Source organism: Felis catus, chromosome X (genome assembly GCF_018350175.1).
Source record: "Felis catus isolate Fca126 chromosome X, F.catus_Fca126_mat1.0, whole genome shotgun sequence".
NCBI lineage: Eukaryota > Metazoa > Chordata > Mammalia > Carnivora > Felidae > Felis > Felis catus.
Genome location: NC_058386.1, coordinates 2051968 through 2074586, shown reverse-complemented (window position 1 = coordinate 2074586; position 22619 = coordinate 2051968). Strand labels below are relative to the sequence as shown.

Genomic DNA, 22619 nt, shown 5'->3' with positions numbered 1-22619 from the left:
GAGATCTCGCGAGATCATGACCTGAGCCGAAGTTGGAGGCTCAACTGACTGAGCCACCCAGGCACCCCTAAGATTTTGTTTTAATGTGTATTTGTTTTTGAGGGAAACAGAGACCAAGCACGAGCAGGGGAGGGGCAGAGAGAGAGGGAGAGGGAGAGGGAGACACAGAATCGGAAACAGGCTCCAGGCTCCGAGCCATCAGCCTAGAGCCCGACGCGGGGCTCGAACTCCCGGACCGCGAGATCGTGACCTGGCTGAAGTCGGACGCTTAACCGACTGCGCCACCCAGGCGCCCCTCCTCATGTTTAAATCTACGTGGAATTTAAGGAACATTTAGATACTCGTCTCGGAGGGCTTAAACTCACAGGTTTGGGGAAAAGGTGGCAGGGCCTCATTTAAAAATCTCTCTACTGGTTTCAGTCAGTTTTGGGGTTTTCCCCACAGTCCTGAGATGCACAAGACGACGCCCGTTGTCATGTGGGCTCTCCTGGAATGCTCAGGATCTAGAGAAACGATCATTAGCAGTGGATCCCCTCGACACGTAATAGCGATCCAGATTTGCAGGTGACCCTTATCAAGAATTCTAGAGAATAAGTGTGTGCATTTCGGCTGCCATGACGTTATCACAGATGGGGTGGCTTCATCAAGGGACGTTTATTCCCTCCCGGACCTGGAGGCTGGGAGTCTGACGTCCAGGTAGGGTTGAGGCTGGGAGACCGAGATCTGGGTTGGGCTTAGGCTGGTTCCTCCCGAGTCCTCTCTCCTTGGTGTGTAGATGCCATGTTATCCCTGTGTCCTCACGTGGCCGTCCCTCTGTGCGTGTCTGTGTCGTCATGTTCTAAGGACCCTAGTCCTGTGGGATCAGGACCCATCCTTCTGACCTCTTTTTACCTTAATCCCCTCTTTAAATACCCATCTCCAAATACAGTCCCATTCTGAAGTCCTGGGGTGAAGGCTTCAACGTGTGAATTTTATGGGGACATCATTCAGCTGTAACACCTACTTAGTGAGTTGCTAAGAGCAGGTCTTTAAGAGCATAGCACAGAGGGCACGCTGTGCCTGGATGGGAGCCACAGGGTGTCCGAGGGCCACGTGATGAAGGACGTATCTTCCTGGGACAGACCATTAGTGAAGAACGCATTGAAGCCCTCCGGCTGGGCACTTTCTCTTGTGAATGAGTGTCGCGTCACCCAACATCTGCTTCCCATACTGTCCGGAAACACGGAGGGGGTTTTGCTTGCTTGTCTGGAGGCCGCGTGGAACACTGCTGGCTCCAGATATCAGGCTGCACAGCGACTGTTTGGAGTCTGACGTCCCAGCTGAGTGGTTTGGCAGCTTTGCCCGTGGCACTGTCCAAGTTCAGTATGTGAACTGCTCCTTCGGTATGTTTGAGAAGAGGCCAGGGCGTTCATTTAATGCACATTAGAGAACACGTTCTATTTGGGGGTAAAGCCCTTCCGAAGGCGAGCTCAGCCCGTGGAGATAATTCTACAAGAGCTGAGTAGCTCACTGTCCGGGGTGCAAAGTCAAGATTTCCCTGAGACCAAGGCTGGGGGTGTGCCCAAACACCAGCGTCCCGTGTCTCCTTCTCATCCTTTTGGGCATATAGAAGTCGCTGGTGTCCTAGAGTTGTTTGACCCCAGAACAGGGGTCCTCCGTCTCGGCACTGTTGACATTGGGGAACCAGATCATGCTGTGTGGTGGGGCTGCTGGTGTGTGTGGTGTCGCATCCCTGTCATCCTTCCTCTCACTGCCCCTGTAGTACCCTGTCCCCAGTGGTGACAACCAAAAATGTCCCGAGACATCGACAGAAAACCTCCTATGGGGTGAAATAGTCCTCCATTGCAGACCACCGCCATAGAGCTATAGACCGATACTAGATAGCGATACATAGATTTGATGGATGGATGGATGGATGGGGGAAGGAAGGAAGGAACGGAGGAAGGAAGGCAGACAGGATGGATATATAGGATAAATGATAGATAAATGATGTGTACGTAGATAGGTATTTGATGTAGAAAGATTGATGATATAGATAAATATATGGACAGATAAAGAGATGATAGGTGATAGATACATAGGTGTGTAGGTAGGTAGATGATAGATGGGAATTTGATAGGGGATTGATAGGTAGATCAGTCGATAGAATGATAGATAGATTACACAGAGATACATCATAGGGACATAGGTGGGGAGGGAGGGAGGTAGATAGAGAGAGAATGTCCCATGCTAAGGAAGACTTCTCAGCTTCCGCACTGCTGACATTTGGGGCCGGTTGACTCTCTCATGTGGAGTGTCCTGCATGCTCTAGGGTCACGAGCGGCGTCCCTGCTCTCTCCACCCTCCACATGCCAGTAGAACTCATTGTGACACCCAAAAACGTCTCCACGTTGCTGAGCGTCCCCTGTGGAGAACCTCTGCCCTTGGGAGATTGACTGCTATGAACCCGGTCACCGCAAGTCGATGGGTTAACCGGAAGGCCACTTGGTCAGGGTCCAGGAAGACAGAAATCTGGGGAGGGTTGACTTCCCTGCACAAAGAGCGGGTGCCAGCAGATTAAGGAGGGCTCTCCTTGCCTGTGGTGACCGGCTTGGTGAGACAGGACTCGGGGACATCGTCGTGACACCAACCGGCTGAAGCTGCCATGTCTGCTCTGGGAGACACCTCGTGAGGGGCGCCCAGTGAGGCCAAGCTGGCCTGAGGCTGCCCCCCGGTCATGCACCTGCAGGGGACGTGAGTTGTCCACTCCTGCACTGAATCCCCGAGGCCCTCTGCGTGTCCCTCCTCCCCCCTGGTTCAGGATGTACCTCATCCTGCGGTTGAAGTCGATCAGCTTGAGGTTGGTCAACTCGCTTCCCCTATGGAGTCTCTAAGTTCTCTTTCGGAAGGTGCTGTGCAACGGATCCAAAATTAAGACATGGTGGCATGTCGTAGCCAGAAGCTCTTCCCTGACACCTGTTGACCGGCTGAAGCAGGTCGGGGACCACAGGACACTTGTCTCCTGCCAGCTGCCTGCCCCTTTCTCTGGCCGATGCTGGTGCTTGCTTCTAGGTTCTCAAGTCTACTGCGTCCCAGGACGGGGTCCTCCCTTCCTTCTGGCTCAGATGCTTGCTCTGCAAAGAAGCTTCCAGCCAGACCGGGCCTGGGATGACCCCACTGGATGCCTCCCATGTCCCTGTTGTGTGCCACCTCCAGTGATCTCCACAATCTGCTTAAGTACTTGTATGTCAGATACAATTCCAGTGACGGCATTAATTCCGAGAAATCAAGTCAAACCAAGGAGTAGCTGGCTTTTTAAGAACATTGACTTGATGGAAGTCAGTGAACATATAAGAAATTCAGGACAGGGGTACCTGTGGGCTCAGTCAGTTGACCGTCTGGCTCCTGCTTTCGGCTCAGGTCATGAACTCACAGCTTCGTGAGTTGGAGTCCCACATCAGGGTCTGTATTGGCAGCATGGACATTGGGATTCTTTCTCTCTCTCTCTCTCTCTCTGTGTCTCCCCCCCTCCCCCACTTGTACTGCCTCTGTTTCTCTCAAAATAAATAAATTAAAAAAAAAGGGAGGCCCCTGGATGGCTCAGTTGGTTAAGCATCCAACTTTGGGTCAGGTCATCATCTCCTGGTTCGTGGGTTCCGAGCCCCACGTCAGGCTCTGTGCTGACAGCTCGGAGCCTGGAGCCCGCTTGGGATCCTGTGTCTCCCTCCCTCTCTGTCCCTACCCCACTCATGCTCTGTCTCTCTCAAAAATGCATAAACATTTAAAAAAGTTTTTTTTAAAAATTCAGGGGGAAATCGCATGTTACCTGTGGGTGCCGAGCAGTCTCTATACACGTGTGATCGCGCAGAGAATTCAGCATTAAGTAGTTGGCGGAAAGGTACCTACCTCCCGCCAGCCTGCATCTTGCTGGGATGTGATGCTGCTAAGGTCTGGCCCTCCTATAAAGCTAGGTAGGGAGCAGATGTCCATGCCAACTGAATGAAGTAAGTAATGTAGCTCCCATAGGGGGCAGCGTGTAGGGGCTCTGGAGGGAGACTTGGTCACGCTCCTCCCAAGGAACCCCGAGAGACACCGCAGGCAGACGCGGGGAAGGGAGCCTTCCCTGGACCCTCACTGTCCATCTCTCCTGCCCGCCTGTCTCCTGCTAGCTCACCAACCCTCAGACGTAGGAGCTCACTCTCTTTGTGCCTGGAAAGGTTTATGGTCCATGGCAGGTGTTCAGACTCAGGGATGTTGAGTACGAGGACGGAGTTGGTGGTGGGGGTGGCATCCTGGGTACGTGAGACATCACGATCCCGACGATCAGAACAGAGAGGCAGATTTGAAGGGATCGACTGTCTCAACTGTCCGACTGCAAGCCGGCGACTCAGGCGGGGTTTTTGTATGGTAGACAAGTCCACAGGCAAAAATTCCTTCTTCCTTGGAAACCTCATGTTTTTTTTGGGGGGGGTGGGTGGTGGCTCCTAAGGCCATCGACTGATTAGACGAGGCCCACCCATATAAGAGAGAGTCATGTGCTTCTTCTAAAGTCAATTGACACTAGATGTTAATCACGTCAAAAAAAAAAAAAAAAAAAAGAATCTTCATAGCAATATCGAGGCTCGTGCTTGATCAAATGTCAGTTTTGTCCTGGTCCGTTCCGCCCCTCGGCTGGTCCTCCCGTGTTCCCTCCCCGGCCAGCGTCTTTCAGGCTGCGTTCTATCCACGCCCGAGCCACAAGGGCTCATTCTCTCGCCGCCTTCTCTCGGACGCCTCGTGCTCACGAACGTGGTTCGGATCTGGTTACGCCTCCTCGTGGGGCAACGTGGGGAACCGTGGGACAACGGTGAGCGGTCAGCGAGCAGGGATATTTGGGACGGTCACGGGGGGCTGATTCCGCCCATTAGGGGCATTATTCCGGAAGCCTCCTTCTGATGCTTGCGTCCTGTCTGCCGGAATGGGAAAGAGTGCATGGCACGGCTCGAGGGCTCCGTCCGTCTTTACCTCTTCTTTTTAAATGTTCACTTATTTTAGAGAGAGAGCGAGAGAGAGAGAGAGAGAGAGAGAGAGAGAGAGAGTGGAGTAGGGGCTGAGCAAAAGGGACAGAGAGAATCCCAAGCAGGCTTCGTGCTGTAGAGCACAGAGCCCGACGTGGGACTCGAACTCATGAAATGTGAGATCACGACCTGCCCCGAAATCAACAATGGATGCTTCACCGACTGAGCCCCCAGGCACCCTGTCTCTACCTCTTCTTCCTAGTGGTCCCGGGGCTCGGGCTTTGTCCCCATGACGTTGCTGCTTCTGGATTGCTCCGCCTGGGCACTGCTCACATCCGGGGGCGGATGGCCATCTGACCTGGGGCTTCCTGTGCCCTGTGGGTGCTGACCGACATCCCCGGTCTGCACCCACTGATGGCAGTGTCCCCTCCTTTCCCAGTCGTGAGCATCACAGTAGCCCTGGGCGTTTGCAGGGGGTGCTGTGGGCCCCCTGTGCACTTGCCGGGGACTGGCTTCCAGGCAGCCCCAGGAGGCGGTCACCCCGTCTCCGGCTGGCAGAGTGGTGTATTTGGGGTGGGCACACGCCGAGCAGGGTGGGCGGGTGATGCTGTAGATGCCACTTTGCCGACGAACAGGACGCAGCTGTCTCCGCACGGAGGAGGCGCTCAGCCCCCTTCAAGGTGCCGTCAGACCGAGCCACCGAGGGCGGGTAGGGGACCCTTGGGGAACAGAGCTGGAGGACACCCTAGGCTGGGGGATGAGGCAAGGTAAGGGTGCCTCGGGGCAGGGCTGGTTGCCATGGAGCCTGGGTGGAAAGTGGAAGGAACTTTCCAGAGCCTCAGGTTGCACAGAGACAGGAGTCCAAAGGGCTAGGGTGACGCCCAGGGATGGTGCCTGCTTTTCCCGTTTTCATGGCCGAAGCCCAGCTTTAAACCTCGGCGTCGGGAGACGGGACGACAGCCGTTGTTAAATGAAGGAGGCTGACTTTCGACTCGGCTACGACGGCCACACGCTTTGCAAGGGAAAGACGGCGGGGTGGTCGGTGTCAGAGGTCGAAGGTGTTGCTGGGGGTCGTGGTCAGGGTCAAGCTGCGTTTGCTTTTCGTAGATTCCCACGTTCTCTGGAATGCATTTCAAAACGATCATTTCTTCATTGTGCTACAATGCACCTGAACCGAAAATTGGCCATTTTACCTATTTTTCAGTGCACAGCTCAGTGGCATCGAGCACATTCACGCTGTTGTGCAAGCATCCCCACCAGCATCTCCAGAACCTTCCATCTCCCCAAACTGAGACTCTGCCCTCTTAAACACTGGCTCCCTTCCTTACCCCCAGCCCCCGGTCCTACCATCTACTCCCATCTCTATGGATGTGAAGCCTTCAGGGACCCCGTATACGTGGAATCAGGCAGAATTTGTCCTTCTGTGTCTGGCTTATGTCACTGAGCATCAATTCCTCAATGTCCATCCTTGTGGCAGATGCAGAACATCCTTTTTCAAGACCAAGTCATGTTCTACTGTGTGCATGAACCACATGCTGTTTATGCATCTGTCCACCCATCCATCCATCCACCCATTTTCTATCCATCCATCTATCCATGCATTCATCCATCCATCCATCCATCTATCTGCCAACCCAACCACCTATCCTTCTATCCATCCATTTACCAACTCACCCATCCATCAACCCACTCATCATCCATCCATCCATCCATCCATCCATCCGTCCGTCTCTCCATCCATCCATCCATCCATCCGTCCATCCATCTGCCAACCCAACCACCTATCCTATCCATCCACTTACCAACTCACCCATCCATCAACCCCCTCATCATCCATCCATCCATCCACCCATCCATCCATCCATCTGTCCGTCTCTCCATCCATCCATCCATCCATCTGCCAATCCAACCACCTATCCTTCTATCCATCCACTTACCAACTCACCCATCCATTAACCCACTCATCATCCATCCATCCATCCATCCATCTGTCCGTCTCTCCATCCATCTATCCATCCATCCATCCATCCATCCATCCATCCATCCATCCATCATCCATCCGTTCATCATCCATCCATCCATCCATCCATCATCCATCCGTTCATCATCCATCCATCCATCCATCCATCCATCCATCCATCCATCATCCATCCGTTCATCATCCATCCATCCATCCATCCATCCATCATCCATCCATTCATCATCCATCCATCCATCCATCCATCCATCCATCATCCATCCGTTCATCATCCATCCATCCATCCATCCATCATCCATCCGTTCATCATCCATCCATCCATCCATCCATCCATCCATCCATCCATTGATACTTGTGTTGTTTCCACGTTCTGGCTCTCGTACTTCGTGTTAATGCCAAGTATCTGTTCGTGTACCTGCTTTAACTGCTTGGCTGCATTTTCCGTGTCGAGTTATATCTCCTTCCTGTTTGTGGAGGAGCTGAAGCATTTTCTCTTGTTGGTTTTCTTTTCTTTTTCTGCTCCCCTTGTGTAGGGCTTTCCTTTGTCTCTTCTTCCCACCCTCCTTCAGTGCCAGGTAATCACATGGACAGTCTGATACAGATCTTTGTGTCCTTAAAGCGCGCGCGCGCACACACACACACACACACACACACACACACACACACACAGACTCAGGCTCTGTGCTGTCAGGGCAGAGCCCCACACAGGGCTTGAATTCAGGAGCCATGAGATCATGACCTGAGCCAAGGTCAAGAATTGGACCCTCAACCGACTGAGCCACGCAGATGCCCCTACATACTGAATTTTCGACCCAGGAATGCCTCCTTTTCTCATCCCACTCGTGATAAACCCACTTACTTCTTTTTGCCCTTTCATTTTCATTGTTTTTTAGCCTCTACGCGAGGGGCGGAGCCCCGCAATGAACCGGTATTAATTAACAAGCGGATTGGCTGACATGATTCATCCTGTTTCTCCTTCTCTAGGCTCAGATTTTAAGTTGTTTGTGGCCACCTGGACCCCTCGTCTCTGCCCCCAAGCCCCAAGGGATGACTAAATGCTTGTACATTGTTTTGGAATAGCTAGTGTCAGTGTGTCTTTGAATATTGTGGCTCTTATTAGTAACCCCCACGCGTTGCACCTTCTCTCCATACGAGAAAAGCCTTAGTAATGGAGATCTGAAGGAAAGATGAGCCAGGGGCACCAGGGCCCTCAGGAATTTTTTTTTTTTTTCTGTAGCCTTGTTTTTCGACTCCTTGGGGAGTACTCCACAGCACACTTGATATATAGTGACTTTCGTAGGATTGTTATTGATGCTTTGTTGGATCTTATTGAGAGATTTGTGGGACAGATGTGTCTCCATATATCCATACACACCACTGTCTTGCGCCCCACTCAGTCGTTAGTGTGTGACATTTGTCACTGTGATGTTGGGATTTTTAGCAAGAAATAGATGTTTGCTCTTTGTCCCTTGCACTGAGGCCCTAAAACCCTTGGAATTTCCTAAGGGAGCAGAGTGACAAAGGTGGCTTTTGTTATGTGAATGAGGTGACTTTTGGAGAACCTCCCCGCCCCCCCCCCCCCCAGGGCAGAGGGCTGGTTGCCAGGGAAACTAATCCTGTAATTGGAGGCTTGGGCTGCTCAGACCCACCCCACATCTCCAGGGAGGGGAGAGGGGCTGGAGCTTGAGTTAATCCCCAAAGGCCAATGATTTCATCAACCTTGCCTACTTGATGAAGCCTCTATGAAATCCCAGAAAGACGGGGTTTGGGAGTTTCCGAGTTGGTTGGTGAACTTGGGGAGATTTGGAGGAGACTGCTCACCTGGAGAGAGTACGGACGGTTCCCCACACCTGACCCCCCCCCCCCCCCCCACTTCTCTTCCATCTCGGCCATTCCTGGCTTCTATCTTTTTATCTTAAACCGGTGATTTACCTAGTTACGTGTTTCCCCTGAGCTCTGTGAACCGCTCTAGCAGATTAATGGAACCCAAGGAGGGGTCTTGGGAACCTCTCGTCTCTAGTGGATCAGTCCCAAGCAAGCCGGACTTGGAATTGGCGTCTGAAGTGTGTGTGCTGGGCCATTGTTTTAGGATTGCGCCCTTCTCCTGTGGGATCTCTGTGGTCTCCAGGTCGACCGTGTCAGGATTGAGTTGAATTGTAGGATGCCGGGTTGGTGTCCCAGAATCGCTTCATGGTGTGGGGGAAAGAACAGCGATGCGTGTTGAAATTGGGAGCAGAAGGGTAGACACTAAGTCCTGTCTTTGCCCAGATATGTCTATATGTCAACCTGCTCGTGCCCCAAATTGCAGTTCAGCTGGAACGCAGGTGACAGACTCCTATTGTTGACCCACTCCCGCCTGGATCTCCTGGTCTCCACCCATGCAGTCCTTGGGTCTATGCACCTGCCACTTGGCTGATTAATCCCAAAAGCTCCCTTTCATTCCTTACCACTGGTTGTCTCTTGGCCCTGTTCTAATCTCCCCCATTGTGAATTCTCTCCTGTGCCTTTGAAGGGTGAAATCAGGTTGCATGAAAACATGGCGATGCATTGTTCTCTAGAGCAGAGAAAGGATCTGCGTGGATTTTGATCCTGGCTGTGAATCAGTAGGAGCGACAATAGGATATATCCACAGAATGGGTGCATCCTAATTGATGAAGAGACTGTGTGCGCGTGTGCCTGCACATGCATGCACGTACTTACGCATTTGAGAGGTGGGAAGGTAGGGTTCTGCGTATTTTTTCAGCTTTTCAACCAAATTCACAGCTGTAGAACACGGTAGTGCCGTGACCTGTGTAGTTTTGGCCACCTGGGGTCTTTTCAAGGGCTGAGCGCCATGCCGAAACTCCGGAACACCATGCTTTTTCCGATGGGTTCTAGCCAAATTTACCACCCGTCCTGTTCCAGAAAATTCCAGAACGTCTCCGGCTTACATACAGGTTTCATTCTACACGTGTACCACCCAGGTGCTATCTGGAGCCCAGACCATATTTGCCCACCAGAACGGTGGATTCATTGTTGGATCCCCACAACAGCAGAGTGTGCCTGCCATATGCATTTGTGACACCGAGCCTTGCTAGTGAAGCCTCCCCAGAAGGAATGTTCTTGCTGTACGAATCAAGAAGTCAGTCGGTGGCCCAGTCGGTTAAGGGTCCGATGTCGGCTGGGGTCACGGTCTTGAGCCCCACGTCGTGCTCTGTGCTGACAGCTCGGAGCCTGGATCCTGTTTCAGATTCTGGTTCTCTCCATCTCTCTGCCCCTCCCCTGCTCATGCTCTGTGTCTCTCTGTCTCTCAATAATAAATAAACCTTAAAAAAAAAATGAAAAAAAAGAAGTCAAGGGCGTGTGGCCGCAAGGAAATACTCCTCTGGACTTTCAATGCTAGGAAGAACGTGGCCGTCTGGTCAATCTGTGTCACTGCAAAAAGATTTCTCCAGAAAGTCTGGACCCCCTGCCCCTGCCAATACCGTTCGCGCTCCCCGTATGCCTTCACGCCTCAATCCCGCACATCATGGGCCCTCCCAGCGGCAGGAAGCGAGAAGGGGAAGCAGGAGACCCGGGCTTGGAGAGAACACGGCATCCGTGCAGAGGCCGCGAGCGAACAGGTGCCGTCCCGAAAGGCATCCTCACCCCGAAGGCGCTCTGCATTTGCACGCGCATTTCACGGACGCCTTTTGTGTATACGACCGTGGCTTGGTAACACATGTACCCGTCAATGGTCGGCAAAACGAACATGCGTTTTAATTTTGATTTCATTTCTTATTTTTCTAACGTTCGTTTATTGTTGAGAGAGACAGACAATGAGCAGGGGAGGGGCAGAGAGAGGGGGAGACACAATCCGAAGCAGGCTCCAGGCTCCGAGCTGTCAGCACAGAGCCCGACGCGGGGCTCGAACTCACGAGCCGTGAGATCGTGACCTGAGCTGAAATCGGACGCTTAAACGACTGAGCCCCCCGGGCACCCTGGTGACCTCATTGTACCTTAACCCCCTCTTTAAGGACCTTATCCCCTAGTGCGATCACATTTTGAGGTCCTGGGCATAGGGCTTCTGCATATATTTTTGGGTGACAGAATTCATCCTGTGGGACACTTTGTTATCACAACATGCTCTTGGGGCTCAGTTGGTGACGTGGCTGACTTCAGCTCAGGTCATGATCTCACAGTTTGTGAGTCCGAGCCCCTTATTGGACTCTCCGCTTAGCACAGAACCCGCTTGGGATTCTGTGTATCCCTCTGCCTCTGTCCCTCCCCCGTGCACGCGCTCTCTGTCTCAAAAGTAAAATAAACCGCAAAAAACAAACAAAAAACATGGTAACAGATTACATCTACATACACATATTCAAGCATCCGTTCCCCTATATGAATATCTCAATATCTAAGTATATGGCACCTTTCTTTTTTTTAAGTTTATTTATTTATTTACAGAGAGAGAGTGGGGAAGGGGCAGAGAGCAAGAGAGAGAGAGAAAGAATCTGAAACAGGCTGTTTACTGCCAGTGCAGAGCCTGATGCAGGGATCAAACCCATGAACCACGAGATTGTGAGTTGAGCCGAAATCAAGAGCTAGATCCTTAACCGACCGAGCCCGCCCCGCGCTCCTGTCCATATGGCGTCTTACTGTCCGTTCACGCCCGCGCCCTGACGTCTGTGTGTCCCTGGCGCAGCTCTGACTCCCATGTGCCGTCCCACAGGTTCTGGACGTGCCACGATGAGCGCTTCCTGTACATGCTCATGGAGTTCGTGCCCGGCGGCGAGCTTTTCAGCTACCTGCGGAAGCGAGGCCGCTTCTCCAGCAGCACCGGGCTGTTCTACTCCGCGGAGATCGTCTGCGCCATTGAGTACCTGCACTCAAAGGAGATCGTCTACAGGGACTTGAAGCCGGAGAACATACTGCTGGACAGGGATGGCCACATCAAGCTCACCGACTTTGGGTTCGCCAAGAAGCTGGTAGACAAGTAAGTGACCGTTTTCACCCGTTTCAGCCCGCGCGCCCGGTGCCGCGTCCGGAGGCCAGCGTTGTGTGCTCCGTGGCCGCGAGTGTGTACGTGACGTCCTGCTCTCTTTGTCTTCTGTGCCGGACTTCCTTGCATAGCGGCCTCAAGTCCATCCGTGGGGTTGCAAATGGCGGGACCTGCTTTTTCGGGGCCGAATAATACTCCCCCGTGCACCAGGGTTCCCCTTTCTCCGCATCCTCGACAACACCTGTCCTGTCTTGCCTTTTTGATTCCAGCCCTTGACAGGTGTGCGGGGGTGTATGTCGAATTAGTGATGTTTTTTATCACAGTCATACAGGTGCGTGTGTACTGTGCACGGAGCTCTCTCCCCTCCCCCCGACCCCGGCCATTTCTTTTTTTTTTTTTAAATTTTCTTGAATGCTTATGATTTTTGAGCGACCGTGAGAGTAAGAGCACAGATGCTGGATCGGGGATGAGTTGACTTCCAGGAGCAAACAATAATTCTATAAGGTGAAATCTTACGCAGTTGGGCATACGATGCCTTTTTTTGTGTGCGCTTCGCCCCATGATCCGCAGTGCTCCATTTAGCTGAGGACATGTTCGGACCTAGTGTGTACGATTATAGAATATACAACGTATAAACGTCCAGCCTTTAGCGTAAGTGAGGCTAATGCACTTGTAACGCCCGTGTGTGTTGATTTCCACGGGTCTTTAAGTGCCGCCAATCACAGAGACCATATTCTCTCTCCGTGAGGAGTAATTCAGCCTTTATAGATACAATTCAGGGCAGACAGTACCGTAAATCCCATGCATTTAAGCACGGCGCATTCGTGGCATATTTCATGAAAAATATCTCATCAGATATTTCATCAAAAATATTTCATCCAAATAACCTGAAAACAAAAGAAACAAAAAAACCTACAAAACTGATGTGCGATGTGATGGGAGTGTCTACACAGCGTGAAAGAAAATTTTCCACACCCGTCTCTATATCCTTCCGCCTTACTTGCCTCTTTGGACTCAGAATCTAAAATTCTATCCAAAACCAAACCTTTAGACCCCGACAAGCCCCACATACTGAGTCACCCAGGTGCCCCAAGAAGCCTTGTTTTAAAAAGTAAAATTTTAATAAGATAGCATACTTAACACACTGCATCTCAAATATGATTATTCCAACACATAACCCGTGCAAACAGTTGGGCGCGTTTACGTGAATTTTTGGTGCATCTCAGGGTACTACGTTTTCATCAGAAACACTTGCTCTGTGCTTTCACCCATAAAATTTACAGTTGGGAAGATAGACGCACATGGCCAGGCTTTCCAAAAATACTGGAAACTTTCTCAGCAACTGTAGTGAGTATTGGGTTTTAAATTTAAGTGTAGGGGCACCTGGGTGGCTCAGTCGGTTGGGCGTCTGACTTCGGCTCAGGTCATGATCTCGCAGTTCGTGAGTTCGAGCCCCGCGTCCAGCTCTGTGCTGACAGCTCAGAGCCTGGAGCCTGCTTTGGGTTCTGCCTCCCTCTCTGTCTATTCCTTCCCCCGCTCGCACTCTGTCTCTCTCAAAAATGAATAAACATTAAACAAGTTTTAAGTTTAAATTCATTAAAAGTGGATTAAAATTTCAATTCCATAGTCATTCCAGGTCATGATCTCAGGGTTGTGAGTTTGAGCCCCATGTTGGGTGTAGAGATTACTTACAAATAAAATCTTAAAAAAAAAAAAAAAAGAAAAGAAAGAAAGAAAAGAAAAATCTCCCCATATTTTTCCATTTCTTGATGACGTGGGGATGGCTAAGGTGATAATTCTATTCCTCATGTTATGGAAACGTCTGCATTTATGAGAACGTTGATTTTGGTTGGGAGCAGTTTTGCACGTTGTGATGCGGTAAACTTCCATCTGATTATCCCCTGTGGAATTTCCTGTATTCCCTTTGTAAGAATAAGGCCCATGAAAGCAAACTGGTCTTCCATACCCCTGTGAACGGAGACCCTATTAACACATCGTAGCTGGTTTAGAATATTGGGGCCGTCCCCCGTTGGCATCACGTCGTCGAAAGTCCTTACACCCCCTTCTCCCCTTTTCGTTTTCTTTAAGTCCTTTTATTTGGAAGTCTGGTTCCAACCATCCCGCCTTAAAATGTTTCACGCATTCGCTTGCTTCTAAGTTTGGCGAGCGGTGTTCCTCTGCAGTTAACCCATCGTGTCCATTTAAGACTAAATGGATGACGGATCACACAGTTAATTTACTTAAGACGTTGAGTTCGGGGAAAGAAGGCCTCATTACCATCTCGATCTATTGCTTTGACAAACAACTTCATTTTTTTTTTTATTTTAATTTTTTTTTAATGTTTATTTATTTTTGAGACAGAGAGACACAGAACATGAACGGGAGAGGGTCAGAGAGAGAGGGAGAGACAGAATCGGAAACAGGCTCCAGGCTCTGAGCTGTCAGCACAGAGCCCGACGCGGGGCGCGAACTCAGGAGCTGTGAGATCATGACCTGAGCCGAATTTGGACGCTCAACTGACTGAGCCACCCAGGCGCCCCAAAACAACTTCATTTTTCAGGCATGGGCCGTGTAGACCGCAAAAACACTCCCCCCCACCCCCCCTTCTTCCTAATTGTTCTTCTTGATTTGCTTGGTGAAGTCTCTCCCTTCTGGGCCAGCTCTGGACCCGTGGTGCCCGTGGGCACATAGTCACGTCCTCTCTTCTGGTTCAGGATTCGACAGCAGACCTGATTTTTGCATAAAGGGGGAAGGAAACGTCCACAGGGATCAGCCCAGAAGACGTGGAACCAACCACAGACTCCTCTGCAGTAATGTTTTTTGTTTTTTATTAAAAATTTTTTAATGTTCTTATTTATTTTTGAGAGAGAGAGAGACAGTGTGAGTATAAAAGGGACGGAGAGAGAGGGAGACATAGAATCCGAAGCAGGCTCCAGGCTCCGAGCTGTCAGCACAGAGCCCGATGCGGGGCTAGAACCCACGAGCCGCGAGATCACGGCCTGAGCCGAAGTCGGACGCCCAACCGACTGAGCCACCCAGGCGCTCCTGCAAGAATGGTTTTGAACACATAATGTGGAAAAGTGTGTTTCTCTTGTCTTTTTAATAACATCGCGTGCAGTGTGGTTGAGCACGTAATTCGGTAGTCCGTCTGTTTCTTCTTTCATAGTGACTTAATGTTTTAAGCTTTCCCTCGGTTCTCAATAGCAGGTGTATTTTTTCCCTCCTGTGTCTGAATTTTACAGAACTCTTATTTTCTTAGGGTGAGTTCTTTTTACACTGGTGTTTCTTATTGTTGCCTGAAACTATCACACTTTCTATTCTGCACGTAGCCTTCCTAGCAGATGAAGGGGCACGCTAGAATTATTTTCCAGTTTCTGAAGTGATCAAAAGAAAATACTGACACATTTACTTCAGTTATTCTGTTGTAGTTTAAAAAAAATTTTTTTTATGTTTATTTTTGAGAGACATTGAGAGAGAGAGTGAGTGAGGGAGGGGCAGAGAGAGGGGGACACTGAGCCTGAAGCAGGCTCCAGGCTCTGAGGTGTCAGCACAGAGCCTGATGCGGGGCTCGAACTCATGAACTGCGAGATCACGACCTGAGCTGAAGTCGGACGCCTAACTGACTGAGCTACCCAGGCGCCTCTGTAGTTTTTAAAATTCACATGTTTCATTGAGTGCCGTCCTTTGGATTTTCGTGCCTGACATCTTGCTAGTAATAAGTAACATTGTTCCCAGTCTTTTACAATAGTTCCTTAGTTCTCGAACACCCACCAGAGGGAGAGAATTGTTGACCTTGAATCCTGTATGCCTCTTACCCAGATTCAGTGGGCATCAAACCTTTGCCACTTGATTTGAGGTTTTTTTGGGGGGGGGGGGCTTTATTTATTTTTTTTATTATGAAATTTATTGTCAAATTGGTTTCCATACAGCACCCAGTGCTCAACCTGATTTGAGTTTTTACCTCTCCCACATTTTTGTTTCTTACATTATTTACTTTTTATTTTTTCAAACTTTTTTTTTAACTTTATTTATTTTGAGACAGACAGAGCAAGTGGGGGAGGAGTAGAGAGAAGGAGAGAGAGAATCCCAAGCAGACTCTGCTCTGTCAGCACAGAGCTTGACTTGGGGCTTGATCTCATGAACTGTGAGATCCTGATCTGAGCCAAAACCAAGAGTCAGACGCTCAACTGACTGAGCCACCCAGGCGGCACTGTTTGTTGCATTATTTTAAAGTAATTACTCACCATGCTATCTCTAATGGAGAGTGGTTTAAAAAAATAACATCAATACTTTATCATATTTTTTTTGATGTTTATTTTTGAGAGAGAGAGATAGAGAGAGAGCAGGTGAGGGGCAGAGGGAGAGGGAGACACAGAATCTGAAGCAGGCTTCAGGCTCCGAGCTGTCAGCACAGAGCCCGATGCAGGGCTTGAACCCATGAGCTATGAGATCGTGACCTGAGCCGAAGTCCCACGCTCAACCGACTGAACCTCCCAGGCACCCCAATGCCCTGAGGATATTTGCCATCCATTGCTTTGCTCATCAGTGAAGCGAAAATTATTCCTGTTCCTTAGGATTGTTGGTAAGAATGGATGGATCTGCTAATTGGAAAGTACATACTTAGGACAGTTCCAGACACATAATAAGCACTGAGCATACATATGTTGCTTCTGACTTTATCATCACTGCCATCAGTATCACCATCATTATCACTATGACCATCCGTTGTCATCACCATCACCACCATTATCATCATTACCTTGACCATCATGACCACCATGATCACCAAGATCACCACCATCACCATCACCACCATGACCACCATCATCATCACCTTGACCATCATGATTACCAAGATCACCGTTGTCCCCATCACCACCCTGACCATCATCACTATGACTGTCATCATCACCTTGACCACCATGACCACCATGATCGCCGAGATCACCACCATCACCATCACCATCCTGACCATCACCACCATGATCGTCATCACCTTGACCATCATCATCACCATGACCATCATGACTGTGACCGTCATCATCACTGTGACCGTCATCACCACCTTGACCATCATGACTGTGACCATCATCATCACCTTGACCATCATCACCGTGACCGTCATCATCACCTTGACCATCATCACCGTGACCGTCATCATCACCTTGACCATCATCACCGTGACCGTCATCATCACCTTGACCATCATCACCATGACTGTCATCACCTTGACCATCATCACCATGACCGTCATCATCACCTTGACCATCATCATCACCATGACCGTCATCATCACCTTGACCATCACAATATGACCACCATGATCGCCGAGATCACCACCATGACCATCATCACTATGACCGTCATCATCACCTTGACCATCATCATCACCATGACCATCATCATCACCTTGACCATCACTATGACCACCATGATCGCCGAGATCACCACCACGACCATCACTGCCATGACCATCACCACCATGACCATCTCACTGTGACCATCATCATCACTATGACCGTCATCATCACCTTGACCATCATCATCACCATGACCATCATCACTATGACTGTCATCATCACCTTGACCATCATGACCACCATGATCGCCGAGATCACCACCACGACCATCACTGCCATGACCATCACCACCATGACCATCATCACTATGACAGTCATCATCACCATCACCATCATCATCAATATCATCACCATCATCATCACTGTCCTCACCATCACAACCATCTCCATCACCACCATTACTGTGGACTCAATTATGTCCCTCCAAAATTCATATATCGAAACTTTAACCCCCCGAAGTGACTGCATTTGGATACACTGCTTTTAGGAGGTACTTGAGGTTAAACGAGGAGAGTGAGGTTAAACGAGTCAGGAGAGTGAGATCCTAGTATGATAGGATTGATGGCTGCCTCCTCACCGTGTCCTCACATGGTAGAAAGAGATGTCTCTGTCTGTCCCCCTCCTTATAAGGACACCGGTTACCGAGTTAGTCTATCTTCATCCAATATGACCTCGTCTTAACTTGATTCCATCAGCAAGATCCTATTTCCAAATAAGATCACATCCACGGGCTCTGGGGTTTAGGACTTTTGGGGGAAGACCGTTCACCTCTGTACAGGTGCCATGACGAGCGATTCGAGGTGCGCTTTGCAGAGTCGCGTTTTTCTTCCGTTAACGCGCCCACGGCAGTGGAAGTGATAGCCGTGCGCAAACTGAGAACCTCGGGTGTCCCCTTGCCTTCTCTCCGAGAGCCGAGTGAGCTGAGAGACATGAGACCAGGTGCATAGACAATTCACAGCCTGCGCTGGCGGTCTCTGCATAACATCCAGGGCTGTCTGTCTGTCTTTACCTACTTACTGAGGTCCGAAGCTCTCTGTTGCAATTTATGCCTCTCTGTGCAGCCAAGAAGCACTAGACGCTTTAGCCGGAGGCTCTTCCTCTAGAGAGGTGTCCGCCTACCCCAGGCCACTTAGAAATTCCCTCTGTGCCCCTTACGCTAGGACAGAGCCTTTCCAAATGGAAGTGGAGACGCTGTACCTAATGTATATATAATGCGGCCACCTGTGCATTTAGGAGCTCAGAGCCCGATTGCCAGCTGGCTTCAGACAGCCTTGGGAGCCCATAAGTTGGCAAGGTGGGCAGAGGTGTTCTGGAGATGGGCTCAGGGTGTCACGTATCAGAGTCTTAGTGGGCGAGGGGTCGTCAGCCATCCAGCGAGACCACGTGGGAGTCAGTATGACCGTCTTCTGGACCTCCAAACTTGGGTTTTCAGAGGTTTTCTGTTCCCTGCCATCAGTTGACTTATGTTCCCTTAGACGACACACCGTGTCCCGTAGAACGTGCGGGTCCAGCCCGCAGGTGCTTCAGAAGGAAGGTTCTGTGTGTGAGTGGCCGGCGTGGGGAGTGCGTGCCTTTCCCACGGCTGCCGTAACAAAGCACCGCGACCGGGGGGCCTCGGATGACTACATTCTGCGGTTCCCTCACTTCCAGCCCACGGTCCTCTGCGCGGGGCTGGAAGCTAAATTTTTGGCAAGTCTCACCTCCTCTGTGGAGAAAATCCTTCCCAAAGCCCCCCCTTGCTCCATTTCAACCCCAAATATCCCAGGGTCCCTTAACCTCAGGATTTCTAGAAGCCACTGGGGAGAGTAAAATGACCTTGAACCCACAGACGCCTTGAAAACACGTCAGATCTTTTCGGGAGCAGGTGGAAAGTTCACAGCATTTCCTCCCTGAGGACAGAAGTACTTTGTTGCTGGGGGCTCTTGATGGGACCCCCAAGACAGGAGGTTATGAACGAATTCTTGCATTTGTTTTCTGTATCATTGCCTAGGAAAACCGGTACTGTGGCTTTTTTGCGTTTCGAGTAATAATGGTGAAGCGACAGCCAACGGCGGGTGGTGGTCATACCGAGCGTGTATTTTTGCTTGTATCGGGATAGATGAGTGTTGGTAAGGGAACGAATCCTGGTCCGCAATGCCAGTATCTCTGTCCAGCGTGGTGTGTCTGCGGGATGGGGAGGGACATGGCTGTAATGGCCGAAGCCATTGTCACGCGCGGTCCTCCTGAGATGCACGCATTCGCCGAGCCCAGCTAACTCTTCTGTGTGTGCTGTTCTCTGTCCCCAGGACGTGGACGCTTTGTGGCACGCCCGAGTACCTGGCCCCCGAAGTCATCCAGAGCAAAGGCCACGGGAGAGCTGTGGACTGGTGGGCGCTTGGCATCCTGATATTTGAGATGCACTCGGGGTGAGTAGGGCTCCCGTGGAGAAAAAGGAAGTCCACTTGCTGACGGGGTACCTCCCTTTCCTGCTTCTAGAACCGTGCTTTCCACTGGCAAATACCTGTGCCAGGTTCCCAGTCGGTGCCATCATGACCACGGGGACCCACAGGTAAGTGCGCTTTCGTAAAAGCAAAAGCGCCCACCACAAGCACCGGCCGTTGGGACCTCTACCCTGTGTCTAAGTGTTCCTGTCTCCCGTGAATACAATATTAAATCTTCCGCTTGGACCCTTTTGGAGCAGTGGACAGAGCAAGCAATTAGAGCACGTTTCGGATGAAAGTAAATAAATCCGCATGGAGTTTAGGACCTTATGAAGGAGCAGCGAGCCAGTAAGCAGAGAGCGTGCCCACGGTCGCTTTGCGTGAGGTTTGCAAAGTCACCCTGTCCCGTCGTCCGGATGCCAGAGGTGTTTCCCATGTTATCAAGGCATCGTCATGGTGAAAAACTCCAGTCTGGCTTAGGCGTGATGCGGGTGTGATGCTCTTTTACCAGAAGCATGAAGCAAGCATCCCACGCTTAGCAAGTGTGGACGTGGGGATTCCTTCTGGTCCCATGGAGGGAAGCTCTTCTCTGATGGTGCGGACGACACGCATCCGGTGTGTCAGGTGCCAGGAGACTGGCCGGGGGCTCCTGGATGTGCGGGCCTCGCTCCCTGTCCTTTGTCCTCTGTCTTTAACTTGCTTGTTTCCTGCTGGGGAGGTCAGCAGACGCTCGGCCAAACCTGGACCCCATTCCACACCTGATATCCCTGTAGGGCAAGACCAGAGAGTTTTGCCTGGAAACCTTCCCCTTCGGCTTGAAAAAAAATGATGGAAACTGGTGTATTTCTGTACGGAGGGTGTGGCCAGCGTGGAATCTGTGAAAGCCTGAATTTCTTTGTGTGTCTATTGATTATCTCAGTATTTATCAACTGTTTACCCATATATTTATCATGTTTTAGCTATCATGTGTCTGTCGTCTATGATCACCTCTCTACCAGTCTGTCTACGCATTCTGTGTATCTATCCTATCTGTTTGTGTATCTAATCCTCTTGTCTCTATATACCTACCTGTCTGTCTGTCTATCCATCCATCAATCTATCCAGCTCTCCATCTATATTTATCTATCTCTGTATCTATCTATCATCTATCAACGTGTCTATCTGCCTACCCGTCTTTCTATCTATCTATCTATCTATCTATCTATCTATCTATCTATCTATCTATCTATCTTCCTACCTGTCTGTGTATCTATGGGATCTTTCTGTCCATCTGTCTGTTTACCTATCATCTGTGTATGTATCTATCTATCCATCTATCTCTCCCACCTCTCCATCCATCCATCCACCCATCCATCCATCCATTACCCATCACCTGTCTGTCATTTATCTGGTCTTCTGTATTTTCCATTAACTCTTCGCTCAGATGTCTCTAGCAAATCACACAGAAACAAATTTCTTAATAGACACCCAGACCGTGAAGTGCCAGGCAGACCAGAAGGTTAATATGAATCACACACAGGGTTCATCCCTCAAGAAGAAAAAACGGTTGTGAATATTTATACGTCCAAATTCATCAGATTCCCCTCAGATGGCCTGCAGCATATATCCCTTCCTTCATATTATTGACCGCTAGAGGTCACCATTGCTTAACAATAAATGAACCTTGGCGTCCAGGGCTTTGATAGATGAGGTTACGAGCAAGGTTTTCTTTGTATTACTAGGTACGTTCTATTAGGATACATTCTACTTACAGAATATAATAATGGGAAATATTGTTAGTAAGTACAGTTTTGGAACATATTGTTAGACTATAAGGAAATTACTGGAATTAAATAGAATAAAATAAAATTAGATTGTAATAGGACATATTCAAATGAATATATTAGGATAATTATGTAAATAATTATTGGGATGATTAAAATACTATTAGGATATATATAATCCATTCAAATATTAGAAAACACTGTATTAGAATACTAGAAAATAGAACGTTTCTCTTTTTAATGGAATATCATTGATTTCTAATATATTTCTAATATAATATTAGGAGTAGAATAGAAAATAGTGCAGGTACCTATGCGTTTACATTAACATATTTCTATTTTACACATCTCCAGTTGGAGTGAGTCTGGGTTTTCTGGAGGGATTTCTTTTACTTTTCTTTTTTTTTTTTTTTTTTTAATATTTATTTATTTATTTATTTATTTTGCTTATTTAGTTTTGAGAGACAGAGAGAGACAGAGCATGAGCAGGGGAGGGGCAGAGAGAGAGGGGAGACATAGAATCTGAAGCAGGCTCCAGGCTCTGAGCTGTCAGCACAGAGCCCCACGCGGGGCTCGAACTCACGGTCCGCGAGATCATGACCTGAGCCGAAGTGGGACGCTGAACCCACTGAGCCCCCCAGGCGCCCCTGGAGGGATTTCTTGACAGTGATGACTGTCTATGCCACAAGCCTGGCTGATCCCTCCTGGGCATTCCTTGGTCCCTGCAGTTGTACGAGACTCCGCCCTCACCTGGACCCATTCTGAATTTCCTCCTTGCCCCCTGCAGCTGCCCCCCTGTGTTGGCCAGGGGACATTTCCCTGGCAGGAGCTGGAGTTGTCCCCCACACACACCAACCAGGGCAGCACTGCTGGAGTTGTATGGGGAAAACAAAAACAAAAACGTATGCGCATTCAGCTCTGCCGTCAGAAAAAAAAGGCCATCGCAACACTCCTCAAAGACGCTTAAGGAACCCTAGGGTTCCCTGGGACCCCGTATTGAGAATCGTGGCCAGCCGGCTCCACCGAGTGCCCCTCAGACTCTTTCTTACCCTACACTTGGCCCCTCACCCCCTCGCACACCCCAGCTCGCTGTCTTTGCCCCTTTTCCTACAGGACGCACGTTTTACGTTTTCTACGCAAGTCCCAGGTCTTGGCGGAAAAGCAG

The 22619-nt window shown here is 49.9% G+C and overlaps 1 protein-coding gene across 2 annotated transcripts in view; it reads left to right on the top strand.

The window, feature by feature from the left end:
- The window catches only part of PRKX (protein kinase X-linked), a 75998-nt gene that overhangs the window by 33589 nt on the left and 19790 nt on the right, over positions 1-22619 (top strand). For both annotated transcript variants that reach the window (XM_023249502.2, XM_023249503.2), the window contains exons 3-4: positions 11642-11905; positions 19557-19676. In XM_023249502.2, coding sequence (XP_023105270.2) covers positions 11642-11905; positions 19557-19676 — 384 coding nt within the window. The remainder of the gene's footprint in view (positions 1-11641; positions 11906-19556; positions 19677-22619) is intronic.